The sequence below is a fragment of the Agelaius phoeniceus genome, chromosome 23 (assembly GCF_051311805.1).
Source record: "Agelaius phoeniceus isolate bAgePho1 chromosome 23, bAgePho1.hap1, whole genome shotgun sequence".
NCBI lineage: Eukaryota > Metazoa > Chordata > Aves > Passeriformes > Icteridae > Agelaius > Agelaius phoeniceus.
In genome coordinates, this window is record NC_135287.1 from 2239380 (window position 1) to 2264061 (window position 24682).

At 50.9% G+C, this 24682-nt stretch overlaps 2 protein-coding genes across 6 annotated transcripts; both read right to left on the reverse strand.

Annotated features, from left to right (window-relative positions):
- Positions 1 to 2233: 2233 nt before the first annotated feature.
- Positions 2234 to 21837, reverse strand: DCPS (decapping enzyme, scavenger). Of its 3 annotated transcripts, none has more exons than XM_054647349.2 (6): positions 21432 to 21599; positions 18826 to 18994; positions 10346 to 10491; positions 7660 to 7773; positions 3489 to 3599; positions 2234 to 2681 (listed from the first exon to the last, which is right to left on the reverse strand). In XM_054647349.2, exons 1-6 carry the CDS (start codon positions 21597 to 21599, stop codon positions 2415 to 2417), a joined length of 975 nt encoding a protein of 324 aa, XP_054503324.2. In that variant the 3' UTR covers positions 2234 to 2414. The 3 variants fall into 3 exon arrangements, with proteins under 3 accessions (XP_054503324.2, XP_077046143.1, XP_077046142.1); XM_077190028.1 differs by lacking the exon at positions 21432 to 21599 and adding an exon at positions 20630 to 21227; XM_077190027.1 differs by lacking the exon at positions 18826 to 18994 and having other exon boundaries at positions 21432 to 21837.
- On the reverse strand, positions 21755 to 24122 carry TIRAP (TIR domain containing adaptor protein). 3 transcript variants are annotated; one of them, XM_054647355.2, is made up of 5 exons: positions 24039 to 24122; positions 23502 to 23569; positions 23250 to 23304; positions 22369 to 22977; positions 21755 to 22228 (listed from the first exon to the last, which is right to left on the reverse strand). In XM_054647355.2, exons 3-5 carry the CDS (start codon positions 23254 to 23256, stop codon positions 22185 to 22187), a joined length of 660 nt encoding a protein of 219 aa, XP_054503330.1. In that variant the 5' UTR covers positions 23257 to 23304; positions 23502 to 23569; positions 24039 to 24122; the 3' UTR covers positions 21755 to 22184. The 3 variants fall into 3 exon arrangements, with proteins under 3 accessions (XP_054503330.1, XP_054503331.1, XP_077046145.1); XM_054647356.2 differs by lacking the exon at positions 24039 to 24122 and having other exon boundaries at positions 23469 to 23551; XM_077190030.1 differs by lacking the exons at positions 23250 to 23304; positions 23502 to 23569; positions 24039 to 24122 and adding an exon at positions 23094 to 23240.
- Positions 24123 to 24682: the final 560 nt, after the last annotated feature.

Sequence of the window (24682 nt, forward strand, 5' to 3'; positions counted from 1 at the left end):
GAAAATGGGAATATATTTGCTGCTGTAGCAGAGTGCCAGGAGCTTTGCTGGGTTGTTAGTCACTGTGAATGACTACACCCTGCCCTAATATTTAATTTACAAAGGATAAACTGCCACTTGGATTAATTCAGCATGATGAGCGCTGAGTAACTAACGGAGAAGAAAAGAGAGGGAAAAATTGCTGGCAGTTTGAGAAGTGAATTTGTAACGAGCTCTGCCATCACCCTTTGGAACTCACACCGACAGGAGGGTTTGGGGAACCAGTGCAGGACAGGACTGGTGTCCTGCCCCACCAGGGCACGGGCAGAGGCTGTGCCATCCATCACAGCACAGCCAAAATGCTCCCAAGAGGGTGATGAGGCCAAAGCAGGAGCCAGGCAAGCAGGATCAGAAAGGAGGAAGGGAATGCCCTCAGCAGCATCTGCTCCAGAGGGACAAGAATGTGGCGATTCATGCCCAGCACAAGCCGGCTTTGTCCTGGATCACCTCAGGCTCACCCTTCCTCAAGCCACAGCCTGGGAATGCCATCTGGCTGTGCAGGCCCAGCCCGACCTCAGTTAATCCTTTGAAGGCTGCAGATCCATCAGAATGCCTCCCCCTGACCCCTTCTTTTGGGACAGCAGAGGCTCCATGCACTCCCTGCTCTCCAGTGCAGTCTCCCAGGAAAACAATCGATCCAGCAGGAGCCAGGCAGATGGTCTGTGGAAGATGTGCTGCTTGGTTGTCTGTCACAGCCCTCTGACAATCTATTTTCAAGACTGAGGGTGTTTTTTCAATACCTGAGGACCAGGGAGGCTTCCTTAGAAACAGCATGGGCCTGTGTGTTGTTTAACCATCTCTGTTCCTGGGCTGGCCTGGGTGGAGACATAAAACTGGGATGTTCCCTCACCAAAAGAGACCAAGCTCCCCTTGGCAGAGAAAATGCTTTGGTATGGGAAAAAAATCATCCCTGTCCCTTAGCAATATAAAACCTAGGGAAGGGGAGAGCCATGGGAAAGGCAACCCCGCTGACCATGTCCACATCCTAAAGCTCCCCAGCTCCCCAAATCAACTGGCCTGCTCTGCTCTGCTCTAGAGGTGGGGAGAGCTGAAGCAAGAGGGAAAGGCTCCCACAGCAGATCACTGCAGCTTTCTTACTATGGGTTGCATTTCTAGACTCCAAGAATAATTTGGAAAATACTTCTAAGATCACCAACCCCAAGTGTTCACCCAGGAAATGGGAATTTCTGCAGAGAAATAACAGAAGGTGGCTGCATCCAGCTGCTCTGCCTCTCCCTGCTGCTAAAAGGCATCAGGGAGCTGCCTGACCTCAATATTTCTAAATGGGATGAGCTGAGCAGAGCCCCAGGGCAGCTCCAATGATGGCACTTTGCTCCAGCCAGCTCCAGGTTCTGCTCCAGCACAGCCAGCAGCCTGGAAAAAATAAATCCCATCTGGGTTTTCCACCATCAGCAAAAAAACCCCTCTTAGAGCTCAGGGTGTGGAAAGGAGCGAAGAACTGGGGTAGCAAGCAGCAAGATGATTCCTGCAATTACATCCCTGGTTACCAACCAGAAACCAGAGCCCTCCTTGACACCAAGAACTCATGAAGTTTTCAGAGGTTGGTGCTCAGTGGAGAGGCTGCCAGGGAACCAACGGCTGGGTGGCCAAGGAAGCTCCCTGCACCCAGAGAAGTTGGGTCTTCCACCACAGTGGATCATTGAATCCAACTCCTGGCACTCTCCCATCCTGCCACCACCTCAGCAGAAGGAAGAGCACTATTATTTATTTCTGGGGGGTTTTAACCCATAATCCTTGCAAACCCTTAGCAGCCTCTGTCAGAAAGGGCTGTCCCTGCACAAGAGGCTGTTTCAGACACAGATGACTAAGGAGCAGCAGAGGGGTGATGGCTCTCAGGCTGGGGATCAGGCAGCACACAGCATTTGTCTCCACACAGCCAGACAGGAAGGGTGAGGACTCGGGTTAGTCACTGGAGTTCTTTGGAGCAAGGCACCCCTCCCTGCTCAAGGAAAGTACAATCTCACTCCCAGGGGTAAATCTGTAGAAACACATGAAGCTTTCTGAGGATAGCAGGGTTTTTTGGACCTGTCCATCTACCTATTACCCTATTTGGACTGACATCTGGGGACAGGTGGAAAAGATGGATACACAAAGCCACTCCCACCCAAACCCCTCTGCTCACAGCATCCCACAGGCACCCAGTCTGAGGTAAAATCCAGCACACTCAAAGGGATTTATTCAATCACTGTTTTAATGGACTTGAACAGACAACACCGTTTCCATAGCAAAGGATCATCAGCCCCACCTTGTACAAAAACATAGTTTAAAAACATAAAAGGAACACAACCTTAAAAAAAATCCCAAAAATGGGTATTTATTTTTTAAAAAAATTATACAAAAACACCTCTGCCTCCTCACACTTTTCCTGCCTCCTGGAACTTCTTAAACAGAGGTTCATCAGCCCGCAGGGGGAAGGTCAGAGCCCGTTTCTGGTAGTACATGGAGTCCATGGCCAGGTTGTCAATGACATCAGCCAGGAGATGGGCTCTCTCCACGGAGCTGCCTGGTGCATCGTAGCCCAGGGCAGTGAAATGCACGTGCAGGTGGTAGTAGGAGGGCTGGTAGTGCAGGTAGATCCGCAGCTGGGAGCCGGGCACACCAAAGCGCTTCCCTATGGCCTCCTGCAGAGGGGAAACAGAGAGCTCAGCACTGGCAAAACCTTGGAATGGAGGGGGAGAGCATCCCTGGATGGCAGGAAAGGTGTGGAAAGGTAAAAGGGAGTTCAGCTTCCTCACAGCAAGGGAAAAGGGAAAGTTGGGAACGACAGAACTCTTCCCCACCCTCCATTTCAGCCTCTGTAGGCACAGAGCAAGGCCTCCGGCTGCCCCACTTTTATCTCTCCATGATGGGATGTGCTATCCACCCCTATCATTTTCCCTTTCACCCTTATCACTCCAACTCATTGGAAAAGTGACAGGGATCCGTTACCAGCCAGTGTAATTAAAGCTATGAACAGCAACAGCAAACTCCGGCACGCCGGCTCCGCTCGCTGCAATCCCCTGACTAATCTCTTAATTAATCTCCCACCTTCCCTAGTGCAATTACTTTCCAAATTCTAACACAGTGAAAGAAAGAGAAGCTACTGCACATCCATCTCCCAAACACACCCTGTAGAAAAACACATCAGCCAGTGAGAACAGGCAAGGGATTGGGATGGGGTTGTTAATATGAAGAGCTCACTGCTAACAGGAAGTATAGAGCATTCCTACAGCACCTGGATGTGGCATGATCTGGGGAAGGTGCTGATGGAGAGCAGGAGCCAGGCTGTCCAGGCAGAGAGGGCAACACAGCCCTGTTTCATGAGTCATTATCTCCTGAGGAGCAGTCCCCAGGCAGATGCTGTGCCAGAAAACCCAGGGCGTGCCTTTGCAGAGGCAGCCAAGCTCTCCCTGGCCAGGGCAGCAGCGTGGGACCAGGCTCACACTCACCTTCCCTTCCTGCAGGACGTTCCTCAGCAGCGGGAGGTGCTCGGCCGTGAGGTCCCTCAGGGATTTGATCTCCCGGCGGTGCACGAGGGCGATCAGGTACAGGTCATCCAGCTGCAGGTGGGCATGGAGGGGACACACAAACAGCACATGGAAAAAATAAATCCCAGCTGGCTCAGGCCCCATCTCTGGGCCTGACACACCATTGACAGCTTCCCAGGCTGTTATATAGGGATCCTGGTGCCATACGGGGACATTTGTGCTGCACAGGGATACTTGTGCCACACAGGGACATTTGTGTTACACAGAGTTATTTGTGCCATACAGGGTTATTTGCATTACACAGGGTTATTTGTGTTACACAGGGATATTTGTGCCACACAGGGATTCTTGTGTCATACACAGATATTTGTGTTACACAGGGACATTTGTGCCACACAGGGATTCTTGTGTCATACACAGATATTTGTGTTACACAGGGACATTTGTGCCATGCAGGGATATTTGTGTTACACAGAGTTATTTGTGCCATACAGGGTTATTTGCATTACACAGGGATATTTGTGCCATACAGAGATTCTTGTGTCATACACAGATATTTTGTTACACAGGGATATTTGTGTTATAAAGGGATCCTTGTGTCATACCGGGATACTGGTCTTCAACAACCACAGGGGGCTGAATGTCCCAGTATGGGATGAGCTCACCCACAATCCCACTACACCTTAAAGCATCATTTCTGGGTTTTGTCCAGACATGACCAGAAGAGAACAGCCTCATCCCAACCCATAAACAGTGGCATCACAAGTACTTTCTCAGCATTACAGACAGATGGACTGACCAGCCCTCTTGTACTGTGAGCATTGCACTCGGTGCTGCCCTTCCCACCTTCACATCTTCCTGAACACCTCAAAAATGCTTTCTCTGTGTGACTGGAGGCTGGAGACCAGGTGCAGGAACCCACCCAGACATGTAGGGTCACTAAGCCCTGCCAGAACCCCCATGCACAGCCCACAGCATTCTCAGTGACAGCTGAGATGAGCATTTACAGTGAACCACTGTGGAAAGCCATGAGCCTACTGGGGAGAAGACAACAGTGATGCTCTGGAGAGATGCACCTTAGGCTCCAGGCATTCCTCACACCTCAGGGTGAGCAAAGAAGCTTCCCCCATGGTGCTCTGCAGCACTATGTTAACTTGTCCCAGTTCTGTCCTCCCTGTTGGCCTTCCCTACCCCTTTTACCCTTGTATGTTCATGTCCTGGTGAGTTCTCCCTTCCCCATTACCCCATTGGTTTGTGTAACCCTGTCCATATACCCTGGCATTCCCTGTGTACCACCCCTGAGCCTCAGAGCCTGAGGCTCTCCTCTGCCCCCTCTTTCCCTGGATTTATACCCTGGACCCTCCTTTGTCTTTGTCCCCTGACGCCTCCAGCATGTTGGAGCTCCATGCCTGGACCCTCCCACGCCTTCCCAGCTGAGCTGCTGTGTCTGTGTGTGAGTGTGAGTGTCTGTGTGTGTCTGTGCTGGTGCTCTTGTTGCTCCTGCCCATTGGTCTCAGGGAAGGTTGTGTCCACCACCACCATGGACTGCAACAAACTAAAGTGGCTAAAACTGAAACCTTTTCCAGTGATAAGCTCACTACTTTTCCACTGTGCAAACAGTTGGCCACTTTTGAATCACATCAGTTCTATAAATAACAATTTTCAAGGCCTAATTGGTCACTGTGCAAACCCAGGGCAGATAAAATATGTCCCTTGAGCAGCTCTCAGACAAACCTCTGGCATCCCCTGAAGCACTCAGCACATTCTATGTTTAACACGACACAAAGTTGCGGATCATTACACTTTAAAAAACATTAAAATCCCAGTCTCCTCCAGCTCAGTTAGTGGCTTGATAATATAAACACTGGACAGTAAAGGGTTTGGATACTCAAGATCCAGTAGATCTCTTCAGGGCTGTGAGAAACCCAATGCAGCTCTTTGGAAATAGATGCTGGTCTCAGAGGATGCTCTCAGAACCCTTCACAAAGCTCTTGAAGCACAGAGCTGTTCCTGCACCAGCCAGCACAGCCATGCTCAGGGTTCTATTTGATTCCCATGCACAGCTCCAGAAAAAGACAGTGTATCAGCTTGTGCTCTCTGGCTCCAGGCTGGCTGATGAGAGGAAAAGCAAACAGCTCTTCTCCTTAGAACAACATCTGCATGTTGCTGTTTGAAACAAATAAGCCTGTTGCTAAAAAGGCCTGGAATGATGTCATGCCAGGCATCGCTTCAGGCAACGCCTCAGGGCTCCTGCAGATTTGAAACCAACTCAAAAGTTGTGAAAGAAAAAAAAAAAAAAAACCAGAAAAAAAAAAGGCCCAAAAAACCAGTTCAAACCATTATCAAGGTTGGGTAGCAGCACCCGGAAGGCTGAGACCAGCAGATTTCACAGGATTTCACAGGATTTCACAGTGCTAAAGGGAATTTCCCCCCCATCCAGTAGTCTGAAATAACTGCAGGTGAATTCATAGTTCACCTGTGGGATCTGTGGGCCAGGGACTAAAGGAGTGAGGCCACACTGCTCAAAGGACTTCTGAGGGAGAGTCCTGCTGGGAGCTGCATCTCACCATCTCACCTCCCTGATTTCATTCAGCAGCCTTGCCTGTCAGGTGGGATGTGGCACAAGGAACCTGTGCTCCCTGGCAGCCCCAGGGCCGTCAGGATCAGCTCTGGCTCAGTGCCACCCACAGCCAAGAAGAAATTCCTTGACTCAAAGGCAACCTGGATGCTGTCTGCCTGCCTGGGAAGGAGATCAGCAGTGCAAAGGGCCCAGATAGCTCCAGGGATGACTGGGGTGCAGACAGCAGCCCAGCAGTCGTGGAGAAGTCCAGAAGATCCTGTTCAGCACTCCAAGAGGCAACAGGAACATGGGGAAACCTCCCCTAAGGACAAATCCTACCACTGAGGCACTCCCTGACCACAGCAGCTGGGAGATGTGGATGCAGCAGGTCTTTAGAGAAATCCAAACACAAATTTTAGCCCATCTCTGATTTAGCCCAATCGTGATGTGAGTTGCAAAGCTTGGTTGCAGCACACGATATCCACCAAGGCTTTGCTCACAGCAAGGAAAGGGACAACAGGCTGCATGTTTTTAAATATTGCTCCACTGGGAGGGCACTGAACAGGGCACATCCTACAAGCTGGACATGCTGGACATGCATCCCCTGTGCTGCAAAACCTCATCAGGAAGAAGGGTGTGCCTCTGGTGACCAAGTGGAAATTCGAGCTTAGCTTTCCCATCAGCTCGTGACAGGGGATTTCTGGAGTAAGTGATGTGCAAGGAATTCACAGGGAGCAGACACTGCCCTGCAGGGACTCCCCGAGACAGCTCAGCTCTGCACCACAAACAGCTGCTCCCTGCACACACACACAGGATGGAGCTGCCCACCAGCAGCCTTCTGTTCCCATTTTCTTGAGTTTTAATTTCCATTTCTAAGTCTTAATCATTCAGCAACTCTCCCCACATGCCCCCTGCAGAAGCATATGAGGATCAGAAACATGATGGGAACTTTTTTTGATGCCACTAACTTCAAGGGAGGGGTGTGTGTATGGAGTTTTACCTCCCCAAATTTAAAGCACAAAAGGGAGCCAGAACCCAAGAAATAATTCTCAATTTAGGATTACAGCCTGGTCTTAGAAATCACTTTCACCAAGTGGCCACTCCCACAAGGGGTAAAGCAGCTGCTCATCAGCCAAGAACCATCTGTTTAACACTGTGGAGGAGAGTTAATTGCAGCAACCAAAGGACAACACAGCTGCCTGGTTTACACCTCAAGTCAAGGTTTGCAAAAAAAAAAAAACAAAACAAAACAAAAACAAAAAACCAAAACCAAAAACCAGACAAGTTCAGCAGAAGAAATACACAGGGGTTTGGTTTGAACACATCCTGACAACATTTGGGTTGATATGGACAAGAGAAAGTAAATCTAATAAATGCATCTCAGCAGGAGAGAACAGCCTGGGTCTGCAGCATTCCCAATCAGTTTGGGCTAAAAGGCCCTGGCAACGTCATCACTACCAACAGTGTGCACAGAAACCTACTCAGACTCTCTCAGGGTGCTCTTAGTAGCCTGAAAGTGGACATTTCCTCTGGATTACCTTCAGACAGGCAGCATTAGAGGAGCAAACCAACCTGGTTTTGATTCCACTTTAAATCTGGAACCAGAACAAAGCCATTGGAAGGATCTGGGTTTTCATGGACGATTCGATCAGCCTCAGCTTTCTTCTCCAGGATATTATACACCCACTGAAAGAGAAATATGTGATTTAGAAGTCAGCAGAGAATTAAAAAAACAACACCTCAGGTGCATTTAGCCCTAGCACATGGATTATTGCAAATTCTCTGCAACTAGAATTTATTAAAAAAACCTGCCAATTTTATTTTAAATGACCAAATAATTTGTAATTAATTAGCCATAAAACACTACATCAACCAATAAACTCCAGAATATTATGAGCACTTCAGTAAAAAGCAGTGGAACCCAGCTCTTGTGGGGCTCAGCACACACCTCTTGCAGCACCATGGGGCTGTTTACATCTTTTTTACCCCCCAAGCTGCAGCAAACTCTTTACAATCAGGTCTGGGAAGGGAACTTGGCTGATTTTGTTCCCTATTCAAAGAGGAAGGAGCAGAGTTGGATGTGGCTCTGGCTGCTGGCAGCTCTCTGCAGGGATACCAAAGGCCTGTGGTTTTTTTGGGCAATGCATGTCTCTTGGCTCACTGGCTGATTAGAAAACAGCTCACCACTCTTCTTCTTCCATACTTAAGGTTCCAGCCTCCAGCCTGCCTGTAATCCCTGCTCTGGTTATCCCCCCGTGCTCCTCCTGCAAGGCAAAGCACCATTCAGAGAAGAGTTATGGAAATGGAAGACACCAGGGATAAGTGACAGAGTAAGACCAGAGAAAAGCATCTTTGCTCTCCCTGGCTCCCAGCCTCAGCTCCAGCATCCTTCTTTACGCTTCCAAAATACATGTTATGCTCTAGCTTAAGCCTAGCTTAAGTACTGGACTGGCAAGGGAGTCCTCAGCCAGGTCTCTGGAAGGTGGTAACACAAGGCAGCAGGAAATTGCTAAAGTTTGGAAGCTGAAAATGTTGTTTGGAAACATCATTTTCCTCACCAAATAAATATAGGTCTGAAATATTCTGGCTGCCCCAGGTGGGTAGGGAAGGTGCAGCCAGTTTCACAAGTACACCAAATGAGCTGGGCTGGATTTCCCCCCAGACACTTTGGGGGAAATCCATCAAGAGTTTCATTAATCTAATAAAAACTTAGGATTGCTGTGAACTGACCTGAATACATCTGGAGGCAAAAAACTACTTCTCGTACCTTGATCTGGGATTTTTGACTTAAATTGCTATCTTTTCTCCTTAGCATCATCTTAGAGATTAGATTCTTCAAGCGATTCTCAAAATCACAGCACAAGCTCACTTTGTTCCATAACCCTGGGAGGGAAGTTCAGAGGGAAGCTCAGCAGAAAATTGACATTTGCCTTTTGTTGGGATTTTTAAGCCTGCTCTGATCACAAGTGCCAAGCTATCAGTGCCCTAAATAAGTTCACTGATCAGATGAGCTGAATTTCAAACCCAAGGCTGCCTCGTGATGGGCAGGTCCTTGGCTGACTGCTCCTGCTGCTCCCAGCACAAGCAGAACACATGTCCAGGGACTGGCACCACAATGAAACCATTATCCTGAAAACATCCACACTTTGTCTCTTCCAGCAGGAAACACAGACGCCTCTGTAGTCCCCTGGTATTTGTCACCCCTCACATTTCCTCTTCCACTTGGCAAAGCCAGTTGGATAAAGACAAGGAACAGCATTATTAAACCCCAGAGGTCAAGGACTGACCATGATTTCTCAGCAGATGCTCCTGATGGTCACCAGGAACATGTTTCCATGTACTGAAACCAGCCACAAGCATTTGGGGCAAGAGGCAGAGTGAGAGCTCAAGTAATTCCTGAAGGCAGCTGCTACACCAGGAAACGTAAGAAATTTGGGATCAAAAGCACAGAGAAAATATTCCATGAAGGCTGTGGCCTGGTAGAAACACACACTTGCCTTTCTCCAGCTAATAAATGCTGCAGTTTAAGGCAGCAGGAAAGATGGGGGAAGGCAAGGGGGAGCATCCAAGGCTCCTGGTTAGTTTGGGGGAGTTATTTTTAATGGAGAGCCTCAGCAGCCCCAGGATTTGGTTTATTCCCCCTTCTGCAAAGGCTGGCATGAATTGATCCCTACAGACTTGTATTCCTTTGGTCACTAAAGGAGAAAGACAGGGAGATGAACAGTCTAAAAGGATAAAGCCAAGGAAAAAGCTGGAGCTGCCTGGGGCAACTAGCACACTAAAAGTAACAGTTTCACCACATGGAATATGAACTGAGGGGCTAAATGGCAGGAGGAGTGAGTTGTGATGCAGAAATCCAAGCACATTCTGTGCCTTTCCATTTCCACAACAAGCCAGAGACTCCTGGGAAGCCCAGTGAACAGCACCAATGCCCAGGAAACCAACCTTGGAAAGGAGAAACAAACCTCAGAGTTTCTCCAGAAACCTTGGGGAAGGTAACCTGAAGTCCAGCTCTAAGGCAAATGTTTTTCTGCAAAGATGGAAAAGGATGTCCCAGCCACCCAAATAAGAGGGGACAGCACCACAGACACAGACTCCCTGCTGGTTGTGTTGGGGACACCAACACAACCAACAGGGAGATGGGGCAGAACACTCCCAGCTCTCCAGCATGGGCTTCAGAGAAACCTTCTGACAGCAGCATTTTGACAGAGGAGACCAAAGCCATCTGTGTCTGCAGGAGAGGGCGTGGTAGCCGTACCTGGATGCTGAAGCTCTGGGACTGGATGAAGGGCAGGGTTATGCTCCTGTAATCCTCCCAGGTCTCCCGGATGAGGTGCACTTCCTGACGGAGATATTTCTGGATGTGTTTCTCTGTGGCAGGGTACACCACTGTGGCTTTGATCTCTAGGAACAAACACAGTGACTGAGTTACCAACCATGCTGCTTCCTTCAGTCCCCAACAAACCTGTTTTCCCTTCCAAAAAATGCCACACTAAGACATTTTGAAGAGAGGGTGAAGGAGAATGGACATGGAAAGCAAACAAGTGCTTTAACCTCCTGCACTGCTGCCGCTTTTCTGGAGGAAGAAAAAGCCAAGGGCACAGCCAGGGCCTGTCTTTCCAGTTCAGGTGGAGGAGTTGGCTGTCTGAGTTTTTCCACACTCGCTCTTTCACGCCTATTAGCAACACTGGGGCAGAGGTGGGGCTCCCAGGGCAGTGTTTATGTGCAGTCAACAACCAGGACAGAAACACCACCCTGGGGACAGAGACACATCTTCTTCATACTTAAATTCAAAGCTCACAGGACGCACCCAGCAACTTCATCCAGCCACAAACCCAGATGAATTCCAAGGAGTAGCTTCTTCCCAGAGCTCAGAGTGCTTGGCCTCAAGCCCCAAGTACAGGAGGCAAAGAAGTCAAGGGCACAGGGACAGATCCAGACCAAACAACGTGACCTGATAGGTCAACACAGCCCAGGATGAGCCAAGGGAAGAGGGTTGAGTGATGCTCTGCCCACAAAAATAATTTCAGTATTTACCCTGGCAAAAAGAAAACATTTTCTGTTTGCCTCAGGATTGGAACTTTGCTGGGTAATTTCTGTGGCATTGAACAGGACGCAAGTGCTCACCTTGTCAACCTGGCAGCTGTGATGTCAGCAGCAGCACATCCTACCCACAGGGCCAAAACACACGGAATACATCCGTCTTTGGCCAAGATTTGATGTGTGATAAGGAGCCTGCCACAGCTCCAAGGTGCTCCAAGGGCACAGGAGTGTCTCTGCTTTCCCAGCTGACAAAGCTGCTATAAACTTCAGTGCATGAAGGAGAAAAGCCCCATGAGCCTGAGCAAACCCCAGGCAGACCAGACTGAGGCACTGTGAACACTGCAGTCTGTGCCTGGGGTCTGCCACAGAAAATCAGGGGCTGCACACACAGCAGGGCACCAAAGTTGTGCTTCATGCCTTAAGTGCGTATACAGACTAGCTAGACACTGAATATAAACACCTATTTGTTCCCAGAGCCAGGATTTAGGATGGTTTGAGTCTTTTTTAGTTTTCTGCTTTCTGTTTTTTTAAGGTCAGCGCTGCACAATCTGAGAGACTCTGCCTTTTCATTCCATGCCAAACCCAGCTTAATGAAATCCACAGGAAAATGCTGGTAACATGAAATATGAAAATGCAAACCACAAGGGCAGTCTGGTCTGATTCCCACCATACACATGTTCAAACAAGGTTGTTTTCCAGGACTCAATTAGCACTTCTAGCAGGGTGATGTAATACCAAAGAAAAAAAGACAAGGCTGTAGCTCTCCTCGCTTAAAAAGATCAGCAAAGCACTGGGGAGAAAACAAAAAAGGCAAAAGATAAAATACCACAGCCAGCCTCAGGCTGAAACTTTCACAATTTGATTTTATACCCCAAAAATAGAGCAAGAACTGCAGCAAAAGCCCCTCAGTGCTGGGCAGTGATAACCACAGTGCGTGGGGTTCAGGAGACCCATAATGGCTTCCCTGGCACCTCCCCAACTGGGGGGTGGCTGCTCATGGTGAGGAGAGAGCTCAGGGTGCTTTAAATGAGAGATCATAGGACTCCTTAATGTGCAGCTGCAGCTGAGCAGATGTTTGGAAGAGAAGGCAGGGGAAAAGCTGTGGTTCACTTATGATTATTTCCCTTCTAAAGGTCTCATCAACCCCAAAATGCCCCAGCAATGCTAATTAGCATCAATCACTGCAGCCAGAGAGGCTGTTTGATACCTGCTCAGAGCCTGACAGTCCTTAGGAGCTGCACACAGGATGCCAAGTCACAGCTGAGCCTGGGCTCGGCTGCAGGAAACATCCACAGCGAGCCCAGGCTCGCCCCAAAACCTTTCCAGTGCTGGCACACGGCCACACTCTGGTTTCCAAGTCTGCTCCTGGCAGGCTCCCTGTGCACCGGAGCAGCACGTACACCGTGGGGCACCCAAAGCCTGCCCCAGCCTGGAAATGGGGGTAGGGAACTGCTGGACACGTGATGTGGGTTCCTAAGCTGGCTGAAGCATCAGGGATTGTCTCTGCTCACATCTGACTCACATCAGCCAGCCTGTTCCTGAACGCCGGCCCGGGGCCACCACAGAGCAGCTGTGGTTTGTTCTGGAAGACAGGACTGACCATCAACTAACTGGAGGTTATAAAAAGCCAGGAGGTTTAATTGAAGGAACCTGGGTGAGCAGGAGTCAGAGAACAACTGCCCAGGCTGGTAACTCTACGACAGGCATTTGAGGGAAATCACCACAGTGCTGGGAAACTGCCCAGGAGAAAAGGAGGCTCAGATTGACCAGGCACACACTTCTCCCCTCTCCTGCTAAAAACAAGAGAGGAAAACACAACCCAAGACAAAAGGAAAATCAGAACACCATTTGGGGAACTTAAGGGAAAAAGGGCTGGAGGCAGCTGCTGTCAGGAGGAGAGGATGAAATATGAGCAGAGAGAGCTTGTGCAGGTAGGAAAGGGCACACCAAGCTCACTAATGATGCCTCATCCCCTTCTGTGCCACACTGTCCCCAGGCCCTGCCAAAATCCCACTCCAGCTGAGCACATCAGTGAGGAGAGGCCTCACACTCTCTTCTCCCACCCCACTGCAGCATTAACACCTACTGCCAGCCTGTTTTAGACAGATGTAACCCTGCCAGGGAGCCAGGAGAAGCACACAGGGCAGGCACAACTTATTTCTCCTTTTGGGCAGGGGTGCATTTTTCTCTCTTTGCTAGCAGGAAGCAGAGCTTTCACTTATAAGCTCCCTAATCAACCTCACCATCAGATGCAGGAAGGTGCCAAGGCCAGAGAACAACAGGCAAGTCAACATTTGAGCTCTTGCAGGTTTTTTTTTCATGTTTCCTGCTGCACACAGCTCTGAGCAGTCTTCTCATCATCAGGTGAAAAGACAGCACCTTGAATGCAGACATAACTAAATATATAATGCCCTAAGTAAATATCTAACACACAACCTCCCCTTCTGCATGAACAGCTTCTGTTTGATTTTATGGTCACAACTGCAGAGGAGTCACACAGGAACAGTGGATTCCAACCCAGCCCCAGCCAGGTGTGCCCATGGCTTTGTCCCAGACAGCTGGGGCACTCTTAAGTGAATGAATTAAAGCTGCAAAGGATAAAGCTTGCAAGAGCTCACAGTTTCCAAGGCCAGCACATGCCAGGGCAAGCTGAGCAAGCTGCCAGGGACTCAGCTAAGGCTGCCTGGCCCCTGGGGCTCATGGCAGGAGGACTTGGGGTGCTCAGGGGACTTTAGCTGTAACAGGCACTGCAAAGAGGAAAGCTGCAGTTTATCACCCCTGCAAAACACAGAGCAAAGCACAGTGACACCCCCCACCCTCCTCCAAACCACCCCACATGCTCCCACAGCTTCAGGCTTGAGCTTTTTATTTTAAGTGCAAATGAAAGACGTTTCCTTGGCTGGGCACACCCCAGAGGCAGCCAAAGTATGAAGACTCAGGGAGAAGAACCAGCCTTCCCACTGCAGCTCCTGCAAGTTTCTCCAGCTCCTCACTGCCTGAAACCAGACTTTTTGGGATGTGGATTACTTCCTGAATGACTGAAAACTTTCCTTCCACACTCTCCCATTTTTCCCACAATTTCTCCACCCCATGTTGGAGCAATGGAGCCACAGCTTCTCCCCTTGTGCTTGTTTTAAGATGTTATTATCTTAAGATAAAAAGATAAGAAGCTTCAGCGTGCAGCCAGGGAGGAAAGATCCTTAGAGAACTGATAAGAGCCCTTAAATCACACCAGCACAGCTTTGAAAAACACAGTTCCACAGCAGCCAGGCACAAAGAGGCTGCTTTTTGCCACAAACATCAAGCTCTCCTTGGCAAATGGGTGTGAGGAATTAGATGTTATCAGGCAATATGCATATTGAACCATCTGGCTTTTACAATCCAACCTTTGGTAGTGGAAAATTTTTCCCTTCCTGTGAAATCAGCCCTTGCTCTCTCTGCAGGGGAGAGCCAAGGCTGGGGGTTCCTCTCACATCTAGGCTTAAGCTGCCTCTTAAATCACAGCAACATCCAGAAAGTGGCCTTTATTTTAATGCATCTTATTTTAGATGCACAAGCCTGCCTTTGGTAGCAGCACAGTCACATCAGCTCTGATACAATGCTCCCCACAAATTCAGTCCCCTCTCCTAACTCCAGGGGTTTGGGTTGCCCTTCAGACAAACTCTGAACATAACTGGCTTCTCTGCAAATGTTATTTCCCATTTTAGCCTTGACACATGCAGTAAAATCAATGAGATGAGCAAGACTCATCTGGTGCTGCCTTCACACCAGTGTGCTCCCAGACCCAAAAATCTCATCAGAGTGAAATGTCCCTTCTGAGGTCAGAGGGGAGTCATTTGCTCAAGTAACATGCTTTGGCCTCCCTTTCCTTGTGTCACCATCCAAACAAGTCATCACTGCTTGGGGTCTGTGCTGGTTTGACTGCACAGAGGGAGCAGCACCCAACTCTCTTCACAGAATGACCAGGTTGGAAGAAACCTTCAAGCTCATCGAGTCTAACCCAGCCCCAACATCTCAACTAAACCCTGGCACCCAGTGCCACATCCAGGCTTGTTTTAAACACGTGCAGGGATGGTGACTCCACCACCTCCCTGGGCAGCCATTCCAGAATTTTATCACTCTTTCTGTAAAAAACTTTTTCCTGATACCAACCTGTATTTCCCTTGGTGCAGCTCGAGGCTGTGTGCTCTGGTTCTGTCAGTGCTGCCTGGAGAAAGAGCCCAGCCCCAGCTGAGCAGGCACCTTTCAGGAAGGAAAGGAGGCCTATCTCTATTGTAGAGAGTGATGGGGGCACCCCTGAGTCTCCTTTTGTCCAGGCTGAGCACCCCCAGCTCCCTCAGGGGTTCCTCACAGGGTTTGTGTTCCCAGCCCCTCTCCAGCCTCGTTGCCCCCTCTGGACGTGCTCCAGCCCCTCCATGTCCTTCTTAAACTGAGGGCCCAGAGCTGGACACAGCACTCAAGGTGAGGTGAGGCCTCACCAGTGCCAACTACAGGAGAAGAATGACCTCCCTGCTCCTGCTGGCCAACATGGAGGTGGGGAAAGAGTGAAGGAAGTCTCCAGCTGAATGAAGAGCCCCAGGTGCCTGGGAGCACAGAGACAGCACTGAGAAACATGCTCTGGAGGCAGCTCCTCATGGCATCAGCACTCAGTCACCACTTCCTCTGCCTTGAGGTTATCTTACCTCAGAAGCAAGAGGCTGAGTGTGGCAGGGTTCAGTTGCCCAGGGTGCTGTGAAATCCCCCAGGTAAATTCCTTCATCACACAACATAGGACTGTTCCATGAAACTGCTTAATGCCAAAGGCTGGCCTTTTCTACAAAATATTTTACTGTTATCTTCTAACCAAGTGTAAACTTGTGAGGACCAGGAGATAAAACCCTGGAACTCTAACCCTGCAACTAAGGAGCCAACAGACCCTGAGCAAGGGCTCCCTGGGTCTCCACATTATCACTGGACATCCCAGGTCAGTCAAACCCTGACTGCAGCTTTACAGGCAATTCCTCATGTTTATGTTTTTAAGCCACATTCCTCATGTCAACTGTACATTATGTCCTTGGGCTGACTCAGCTCCAAAGGGTAAATTCCTTCTCCTCCTGACACACAGGGCTGTTTGCCCAGTGCCAGCCCAGCTGTTCACCAGCAGCTCATGCAATGTGCCCACCAAACAGCTATTTGCTGCTAATTGCTTCAAAAGAAGCCTCCTTGCTCTCCACTCCAACTCAGGGAGCCTGGACAGCAGCTCCAGGGTCTACAGCCCCCTCCTGATCTCCTGCTTGGGGCTGCTCAGCATCCAGAACGACTTGAGGGGTGCCAAGGACAGGGGTGGGAAGCAAAGATACACCACTGGGTAATATTACAAATATTGCAAAAAATTACCTTTTAAAGACAGATTTAAAAGTCATTAAAAAGATAAAAGCTCAGCAGAAGAAAGCCAGAGGCTTCTTCCCTATTCAAACATGCAGGAGGGGTTTTGCACCTGGCATAAGCCTTAAACAAAACAAGGAATTCTGTTATCAGAGCAATGAGGAGCTCCACAGCCCTGCAGCCAAGTGCTGTGAGGAAGGCAAAGGCGGGCAGGGCTGAGCTGGAGGCAGCCCAGGGGATTTCAGTCTTGCAATGCCACCTCGTGGGAATCACTGCAACTCCTGCCGGGCTGGAACACAGCAAGCACCCAAGCAAGAGCTTTCCCAGCTAAAAAAGAGGAGATTTAACTCCTCTTCCAACAACACCCGTGGTGTTATGGTGTTTTCCTCAGACTCAAACTCACTGCAACAACAAAATCTTTGAGTCCTTCACAGGAGAAAAGGAGTTTTGCACAATTCAAGCTGACAAATCCAGACAGCGCTTCCTCCTACACCGTGGGAACAGAGCTAAAACAAGAACATTTTTGGAAAGGTACATCAAACATCCTGAATATTTAACTTGGCCTTGCAACAACATCTTACTTAAAGGACTCAGATTAATTTTGACTGTTAAACCTGTTTGGGTGTTATTGTTTATGAAAGCATTGGCTTTTATTACTGCACTTCTGGAATTTAAACATACATCAGCATTCAGATGGAATTAATTGTGGAAGGTGATTCAGCTCTGCTCACGTGAGACCCCACCTGCAGGGCTGCCCCCAGTTCTGGGGTCATCAGCACAGGAAGAACATGGAGCCACTGGGGCACGTCCAGAGGAGGCCATGGAGATGCTCTGATTGGAACAGCTCTGCCCTGGAACAGGCTGGGAGAGCTGGGGGTGTTCAGCCTGGAGAGGAAAAGGCTCCAGGGAGAGCTCAGAGCCCCTGCCAGGGCCTGAAGGGGCTCCAGGAGAGCTGGAGAGGGACTGGGGACAAGGGAGGGAGGGACAGGACACAGGGAATGGCTCCCACTGCCAGAGGGCAGGGATGGATGGGATCTTGGGAATTGGGAATTGTTCCCTGGGAGGGTGGGCAGGCCCTGGCACAGGGTGCCCAGAGCAGCTGGGGCTGCCCCTGGATCCCTGGCCGTGCCCAAGGCCAGGCTGGGCAGGGCTGGGAGCAGCCTGGGACAGGGGAAGGTGTCCCTGCCATGGCAGAGAGTTAGAACAAGAAAAGCTTTAAGGTCCCTCCCAACCCAAAACAGTCTGGAATTCTGTGATTAAACTGAAGTGCCCAAAGACCAGCCCAGCCTTTCAGTGGCAGCTGGAAATCATCAGCACTTCAGGACACCTTCCCACTGGGACAGAATCCCCTCCACAGGGTGAGAGCCTTGCACTGCAGCTCCCCAACCTGCTGATCAGTCTTTGTCATACTTGGTTATCAGCAGAGTTTTATAACACACAGATGTGTGAAGTCCTAAGGGGGATGGGGCTCATCTGCCCCAGCACTCAAGGTTACCAGCCCTTAAATCCTGCCCCAAATACAAACTGCCTGTTCTTACCAGGAGACAAAAAAGCCCATGAGGTGTCACCATGGGATGAGAAGCAACTGCATGTGCCCTGCAGACTGTTTCAAGAGAAACATTCTGGAAGGAGACAACTCTTTCTCACCCAAGTAAGAGCACTGAGAGCACTGACAATCACCCACACCCCTGAGCCTTTCTGCACCTTCCTGTACGAGGGCACCAAGCGATGGCCATTCAGTGCCTCCTCAGCTGAGCCACCTCTCCATGGCATGGGAAAAAGGGAAGAAACAGGGCAGCATTCAAAGCTTCAGGATGAGACATTGCCTTTAGTGTGGCAACAACCCACTGACCTCCCCTGTTGCTTTGGTTTTTTTAAGATTTTCTAAGCCTTCTGATGTTTGCATTCTTGTAACAAACTTTCTCACACCCTTTCTGTAAATAACTCATTGTTTTGCATTCTTTTATGGAGGAGGAGAAATTTGATGGACTGTTGGTTTGTCCAGTGTCATTGGAGAGGTGGCACTGTCACCCTCCAATCCACTGTCACTTTTAGAAAACTATAAATGTTGGAGTCAGAAAATAAACTTCCCTTTTCTCTTCACCTTGAGAGCAGCAGTGTGTGTGCTTGTGTTCTTTCATGTCCTATAGTGACACTTCCCACCTGGGCCAGGTGTGCTGCTGTCACCAAACCACAACCAGGGTGACACAGCCAGGCCCAGCAGTGGCACCTGCCCATCGCACTGCATCCTCCCCTCTGGAATGGGCAGGAACCATATCCTGGCATCCCAGCTGCCCTCCCAGATCCCTGGGCAGGGCTGAGGGCACTCACCACTCAGCTCTGGGGGAGGGCTCAGGTAGAAGGTGCAGTAAATGTCATTGTGCATCTGCAGCTCTGCGTGCATGGGCTTCTTCAGCAGGTCTGGGATCTTCTCCTCCTGGAAAGGAGTCTTTTCCAGGATGACTACAGCATCTGTGCCCTCTCCAGAGAGGCCAATCCTCTGGAATACAAATGGATAAAGTCATCAGCAACACAGATCCAGCACTGGGTGGCCAGTCTGAGGTCAGGGATCATGGCAGACTCCTCGCAGCCTCCAGCCCTCATGCCCAAAACCCCCTGTAGGACAGACATCCATCCAAAAACAAACAGTACATTTGCCTGGAAGCACAGCAGGAATTTGCTTCCCACATGGGAACACAAGTGGTTTTTGGGGTAGCTGGGGATGTGGTCAATGACTCAGCCCATCTGCACCTCCCCGGATGCTCCCAGGTTTCCTGTTGACCCACAGCACCAATTTCACCTCTGACACTTCCCAGGAAGAGGGCAAAGGCAGGCCTGGGGATTTGCATCATTGTCAGGGAACAAGTTCTGGGGCAGGGGGCCTTACTGCTGCCCTGCTCCAAGGAACCACAGCCCCTGATCCAGAGGCCTCAGCACGCTGGTTTTGGGAGATGCTGGGAGTGGAACATCCTCCAGCCTCGCTCCTGTCTGTACAAAACCCAGGTGAGGCCTCACCACACCACCTGGGGAGAGCCACGGGGCTCCCAACCCTGTCAGCTTGAGAAGGAAGATGTGTGCTGATGCCTTTACAAACAGTTTGATGGGTGTTAATGTCTTTGAAATGGGTCCTAATGTCTCTATTGACTTTGGGCAGTTTGGCTCCAGAAAGAGACAAGGGTCTGCACAAGCCTGAATTTCGGGGGAAAATGGCAGGTTTAAGGGGGGATATGGGGTAAGGGGTTTGGGAAGGCTGTACCTCCCTAGTAGCTCAGCCCATCGGGAGTGGAAGAGGGAAACATGCGGCCGGGAGTTAGGATAAAAGGGAGGCTGCGCCCTCCAAAACCTCGAGAGAAAACCCTGCGGTCATGTGGCCCAGTGGGCTCCCTCCCTTGGAATAAAGCTGAAGGACTCCTCTATCTCCTTCTAAACATAAACCTCTGAGCAGGTTTGTGCCCAGTTGTTACTGCAGAACCCACTGACTCGAGACCAAAGCAGCAGCCTGGAACCGCCCTGTCCTCATCTCCTGCTTGGCTGAACATCTCTTCAGGAGACAGAGGCCGAGACAGCTGCATGGTAACCTCACCATGCACAACCCCAAGAATTACTGCACATTTTCCTGTAATGGCTGTACTATTTACAGTCCCAGAATCAGCACGCTGTGTGAAATACAAAGCTGAGTTTCATGTCAGGTACATACAGGCAATGTGTGTATTTGTGATTGCGATATGTGTAGAGACCAACAATGGGATAGTTGCAAATTCTAATAATAACTGAGGAAAGTAAAGCATGGAAGAAGGCCTTTGAACCCATCTTTTGTTTGCAATTAACCTTGGTTGATTTAGGAGCATTGGAATTAAAGCGTTAAGAATGTTGCTTTTTGCGTGCAGTTAAGACAAAGAGCTCTGCAATAATAACCTTTTAAAGTATAATTTTAGAATACTGCTTCTGTCCTTGAAACTATAGCTTTGGAATATATATAAAGGAAATATGCTTATCTCACACCTTAATAAAGCAGAGAAAAACAGCCTGAGAAAGGAAGATGAACATCAACTCAAGGATTTATAGTTTTGACCAAGGGAAGCTGGACATCACTGTTATGAGATTTATAGTCCTTGTAATTAAAAGGTGGACCCACATCTGGGGAGCTGGACTTCACCAGACGGGATTCGTCTTTCTTCTTTCGGAAACTGGACCACCACCATCTGGGGATACTCCTTTTGAGATACATCCTGAGAAAAACTAAATCACAATAGTGCATAGAACTGTGATGCAATAAAAAATTGGGAATAGAAACTGCTGATGAGGAAAATTTGGAATAGAAACTGCTGAGAAAGCTGATGAGTACCCCTATAAATGCCTGTAAACCTCAACTATGGGTGTGCAGTTGGAGGGAAAACTGCCCCCACTGTACCCAGCGCTGTATTGCTCATACTTGACCATATTAATTAATAAAATGATTGCTGCTTGAATATTGGCCTAGTCAAGTTTCTTATTTGTAACAGCTGCTTGCAATCCAGTGCCGCTTTACCTACCAAGCACGAACAACGTGCTGGAACCCAAAGGCACCAAATCATACTAACAAGAGGATTGCAACAAGGCCTCCAGCCGCCTCCCCGGCCGCCAGCTCCGCCTGGTTGGGGCCGGGCCAGGCTGGAAAAGCGGGCCGGGGCTGAGCCGGGCCAGGCTGGAAAAGCGGGCCGGGGCCGAGGCCGGGCCAGGCTAGGCTGGAAAAGCGGGCCGGGGCCGAGGCCGGGCCAGGCTAGGCTGGAAAAGCGGGCCGGGGCCGAAGCCGAAGCCGATGCTGGGCCGGGCTGCCCGGGGGCTCGCAGCACGCGCTGCCGGGGGCGGGGCCTGCGCGAGCGCGCCGCCGGGGGCGGGGCCGTGCCCTCAGCGGGAAAGATGGCGGCCGGCGCGACCGCCCCCCCACTCCCCGGTACCTCGGCGTGCAGGAACACGATCTTGTCCCGCGCCGACTCCCGCAGGACGCGCCGCACCCGCAGGTCCGACAGCGTGAATGCGGCGGCGGCGCCGCCTTGAGTGGCGGCCCCGCCATTTTTCTCCTCCTCCTCCTCCCGCTTCCTCTTCGGCTGCGGGCCCTCCGCCATGGCTCGCGCCCGCCCCCGCACTGCGCACGCGCGGCGCCTCGGGGAGCGCTGAGCCATGGCGCCCCCTGGCGGCTCGGAGGTCGCGCACCCCCGCGGCTCCTCCTCCCACAAACGCCCGAACCGAAGATTGAGACAAAAATAAATACCCAACACCATCAAAATGTAAAACTTCTGCATTTTCGTAGTCGCAACGATTCCGTGCAGCGTCACTGCCTGTCTCATATCTTGTCCTGCCCATAGGCGCCCAGCAGGCGTCTTGTCAGCTTAGTAGGGGTTCCAGAGCCCCCAGGACAGAGAATGCCAGCACAGTAAAGAGCTCTCATGACCCTGAGAACCACCCGATACCAGAGCTTAGTGTTTGTGTGATGGATGTCCCTGTTCCCGCTGAGGAGATTTTGGCCACCATGACGTGGTGGGCTCCAGTCTGCTGTCCCTCATGGATGTGGAGAACTCCCTATCTTTGGTCCCAGGTCTGGTCTGAGCAGCTCAGGTTTGACCTCAAGGTCCAATGGGACATGCCAACATCCAGATCCAACGGCAACAGCTCCATGATGCCCATGAGAATGCATCTGCCTGCTCCCAGCACTACTCCATGCTTTTTGTGGAGCTCTTGCACAGTTCCTGGAGGTCTGCAGGGACAGCAGATGAGCTCCATTAGCAAACAATTATTCTAAAAATCAACTTTAAATAAACGTATGGAATGTGGTCCATTCCCATAGTCCTCACCCCAACGGACTGAGGTTTCACCAGCATCCCAGAGGATACTCACAGCGCATGACAGTGTCTCTGATCTGCCTGAAGCTCTTCTCCTTCAGCGCCATGTAGATGTAGTAGATGTTCCGCAGCTCCCTGGGATAGTCCTTGCGATCCACGTCCTTCAGCACTGGGATGGTTCGTCCGTTGGCCATGGGAGCCTCAGCCAAGGCCTGGTGCATCTGGTACCTGCACCAGGGGTCCTGCAGGAAGCCGGGGGTTATGAGCATGACCCAGCAGTGGCTGTTCTGCACGGCGTCACACAGCTCTGTCACCACCGCGCTCCCCGCCACCGCGTCCCGCAGCTGCAGGAAGCACCGTAAGCTCTCGGGCTGGCCCTCCAGGTAGGACACCAGCTCTGACACCAGCTCCACGTCCCCCTCGCTGTGGCAGATGCAGACGTCGTAGCTCTTGTCCCACCGGGGACTGTGCGAGGCGCTGATGTCCACTGCTGACACAGGAGACAGGGAGATGGAGCTGGTGGCCAAGCTCGTGCCAGGAGAAGAGCTGGAGCTCTTGGCAGAGGATGAGGAGGAGGAAGAAGGTGAGGATGAAGCAGAGTGGCTGGACTTGAGGCTTTCCACTGAGCTGGGCTTGGGTTTGTGCAGGAGCCTCCTAAACCAACCTGCAGAGTGAGGTCACAGTCAGTTTTGGGGGCTCAGCAGCCCCTGGACTTCCCAAGCACAGCATCATTCAATCAGCAGGATGCCCCCAGATGGAAAGGGGTGGGTAGGATCTCACCTTGACCCCAAAACCATCCTGGTCCCTGAAACTGAGCTGCCACCAACACCTGAATGCCATGGCATCGTGAGGAGCAGCCCATGGGCACCCTGGTGTTCTGTTGGGGAAGGGATGCTGTGAGGGAGGGGACAGAGCCAGGTTTGCTTCCAGACTCACCAGCCATAGTGGGCAGCACACTGCTCAGCCACTGATTGCCAGCAGGACACCTCTCCTGAGAGCAGAAAAGAGGAATTAAAAACTGAGAGCAATAACTGCTTCATGGCAGGCCTCAGCCCAGTCTGTTCCAGGGATCTGCATCTCTGGGGTCCTCTTACAGCCCCAAAATCACCCCCAGCACATCTGCCTCCCCAAAATGTGCTAGGAAGGAACATTTACCTGTTACTGGCTCTCTCCACTGGAGATACACACCTGCAGCAAGCGAGGCCAAGAGAGAATGGGGAGGAGAAACCCTCATTCCCATCAGTGGGAAAAGGATCCTGTGGAGAGGAGAAGGGGAAATCAGCTGGGATCACCAGGGATGGACTGGGTGCTGGCAAACCAGAGGCAGTGTGTGTGATGCCCAGAGCTGTGCATCCTTGGTGTTGCCTGCCCTGGCATTCCTGTCTGTTCCCTGCCAGCTCACACCATCCTCAGCCCTGTGCTCCCAGCACGGTTTAGGGAGCCCAGACACTCCCTGCAGACACCCAGGAACAGCAACACGGCAAACAGCTGCTGTTTTCCACTGCTGGCATCATCCCTTCCGAACTGAAACACCCCACGTCATGCTGAAGCCTTTCCCCTACTCCAAAAACAGCACAGGACAGCAGGAAATGCCCACAAAACCCCAGCACACCCACGGAAACCACAGTGCCCAAGAGTCACCACTCAGTGACAGCCAAAAGCTCAAGTGTGAGTGGAACAATGAGCAGGGACAGTGAGGAGTGAGGGAAGTTGGAGGGATCTTACCTGGAATGCAGGAGTCCGGCACTGGAGCAGGGAAGGGGATGCATCAGCCCCTGGGTTTGGCAAAGAAAGATCTTCTGGGATTACCTGGGTGGGAAAGGACAGGTAGGATGTTCACTCTGCAGTCTGATGGGGTCTGCAGTGAATGGCGGGGCTGATCCATCCTTGCAGCTGCCACTTCCAGGAGCAGTTCCCAGTGAAGCCACCCCAGGGTGGAAATGAGGGCAGGGGCACCCACCTGCCTCCCCAGGAACAGAGTGGAGGAGCTCCCTGAGCACCCAGGTGTCCCCAGCTGCCAGCAGCTCCAGCCTCTGCTGGGAAATGTGAAAGCACAGGCAGGGTAAATGGGCTGGGACTGCAGGGAGGGGAAGCCAAGCCTCACCAGGGGCCTCCCTCCCACATCCGCCACATGCCGTCACTAATGGGTGTCAGAGTGCCCAGCCCTCACCAGCACCCTGCTCTCTTCTCCTCCCTGGTTTCCTGACTAAACACAGACAGGTCCATCTTTGCCACTCACACTTACTTTATGAGTTAAATTTACCTAACAAGTCATTTTTTCACCCCAAAATCACCCTTGTATTTCTCCTTCCCCAGGTCTCGTTCTCCTGGTGCTGCTGGTGGTGGCCAACAACTGACACTGCCTTCAT

What these genes read in the sequence shown, in the direction of transcription:
- DCPS (XM_077190027.1), bottom strand. Translation starts at nt 21,837, where the DNA reads ATGGGCAGGACAAGATATGAGACAGGCAGTGACGCTGCACGGAATCGT. An exon ending in TCGTGTTCCTGCACGCCGAG is followed by an intron (nt 10,492 to 21,431) that starts GTACCGGGGAGT and finishes GTTTGTTCCTAG; the next exon opens with AGATCAAAGCCACAGTGGTG. An exon ending in CCCAGAGCTTCAGCATCCAG is followed by an intron (nt 7,774 to 10,345) that starts GTACGGCTACCA and finishes TTTCTCTTTCAG; the next exon opens with TGGGTGTATAATATCCTGGA.
- TIRAP (XM_077190030.1), bottom strand. Translation starts at nt 23,175, where the DNA reads ATGGGCTGCTCCTCACGATGCCATGGCATTCAGGTGTTGGTGGCAGCT. An exon ending in AGGATGGTTTTGGGGTCAAG is followed by an intron (nt 22,978 to 23,093) that starts GTGAGATCCTAC and finishes CTCACTCTGCAG; the next exon opens with GTTGGTTTAGGAGGCTCCTG. An exon ending in CAGAGACACTGTCATGCGCT is followed by an intron (nt 22,229 to 22,368) that starts GTGAGTATCCTC and finishes CTGTCCCTGCAG; the next exon opens with ACCTCCAGGAACTGTGCAAG.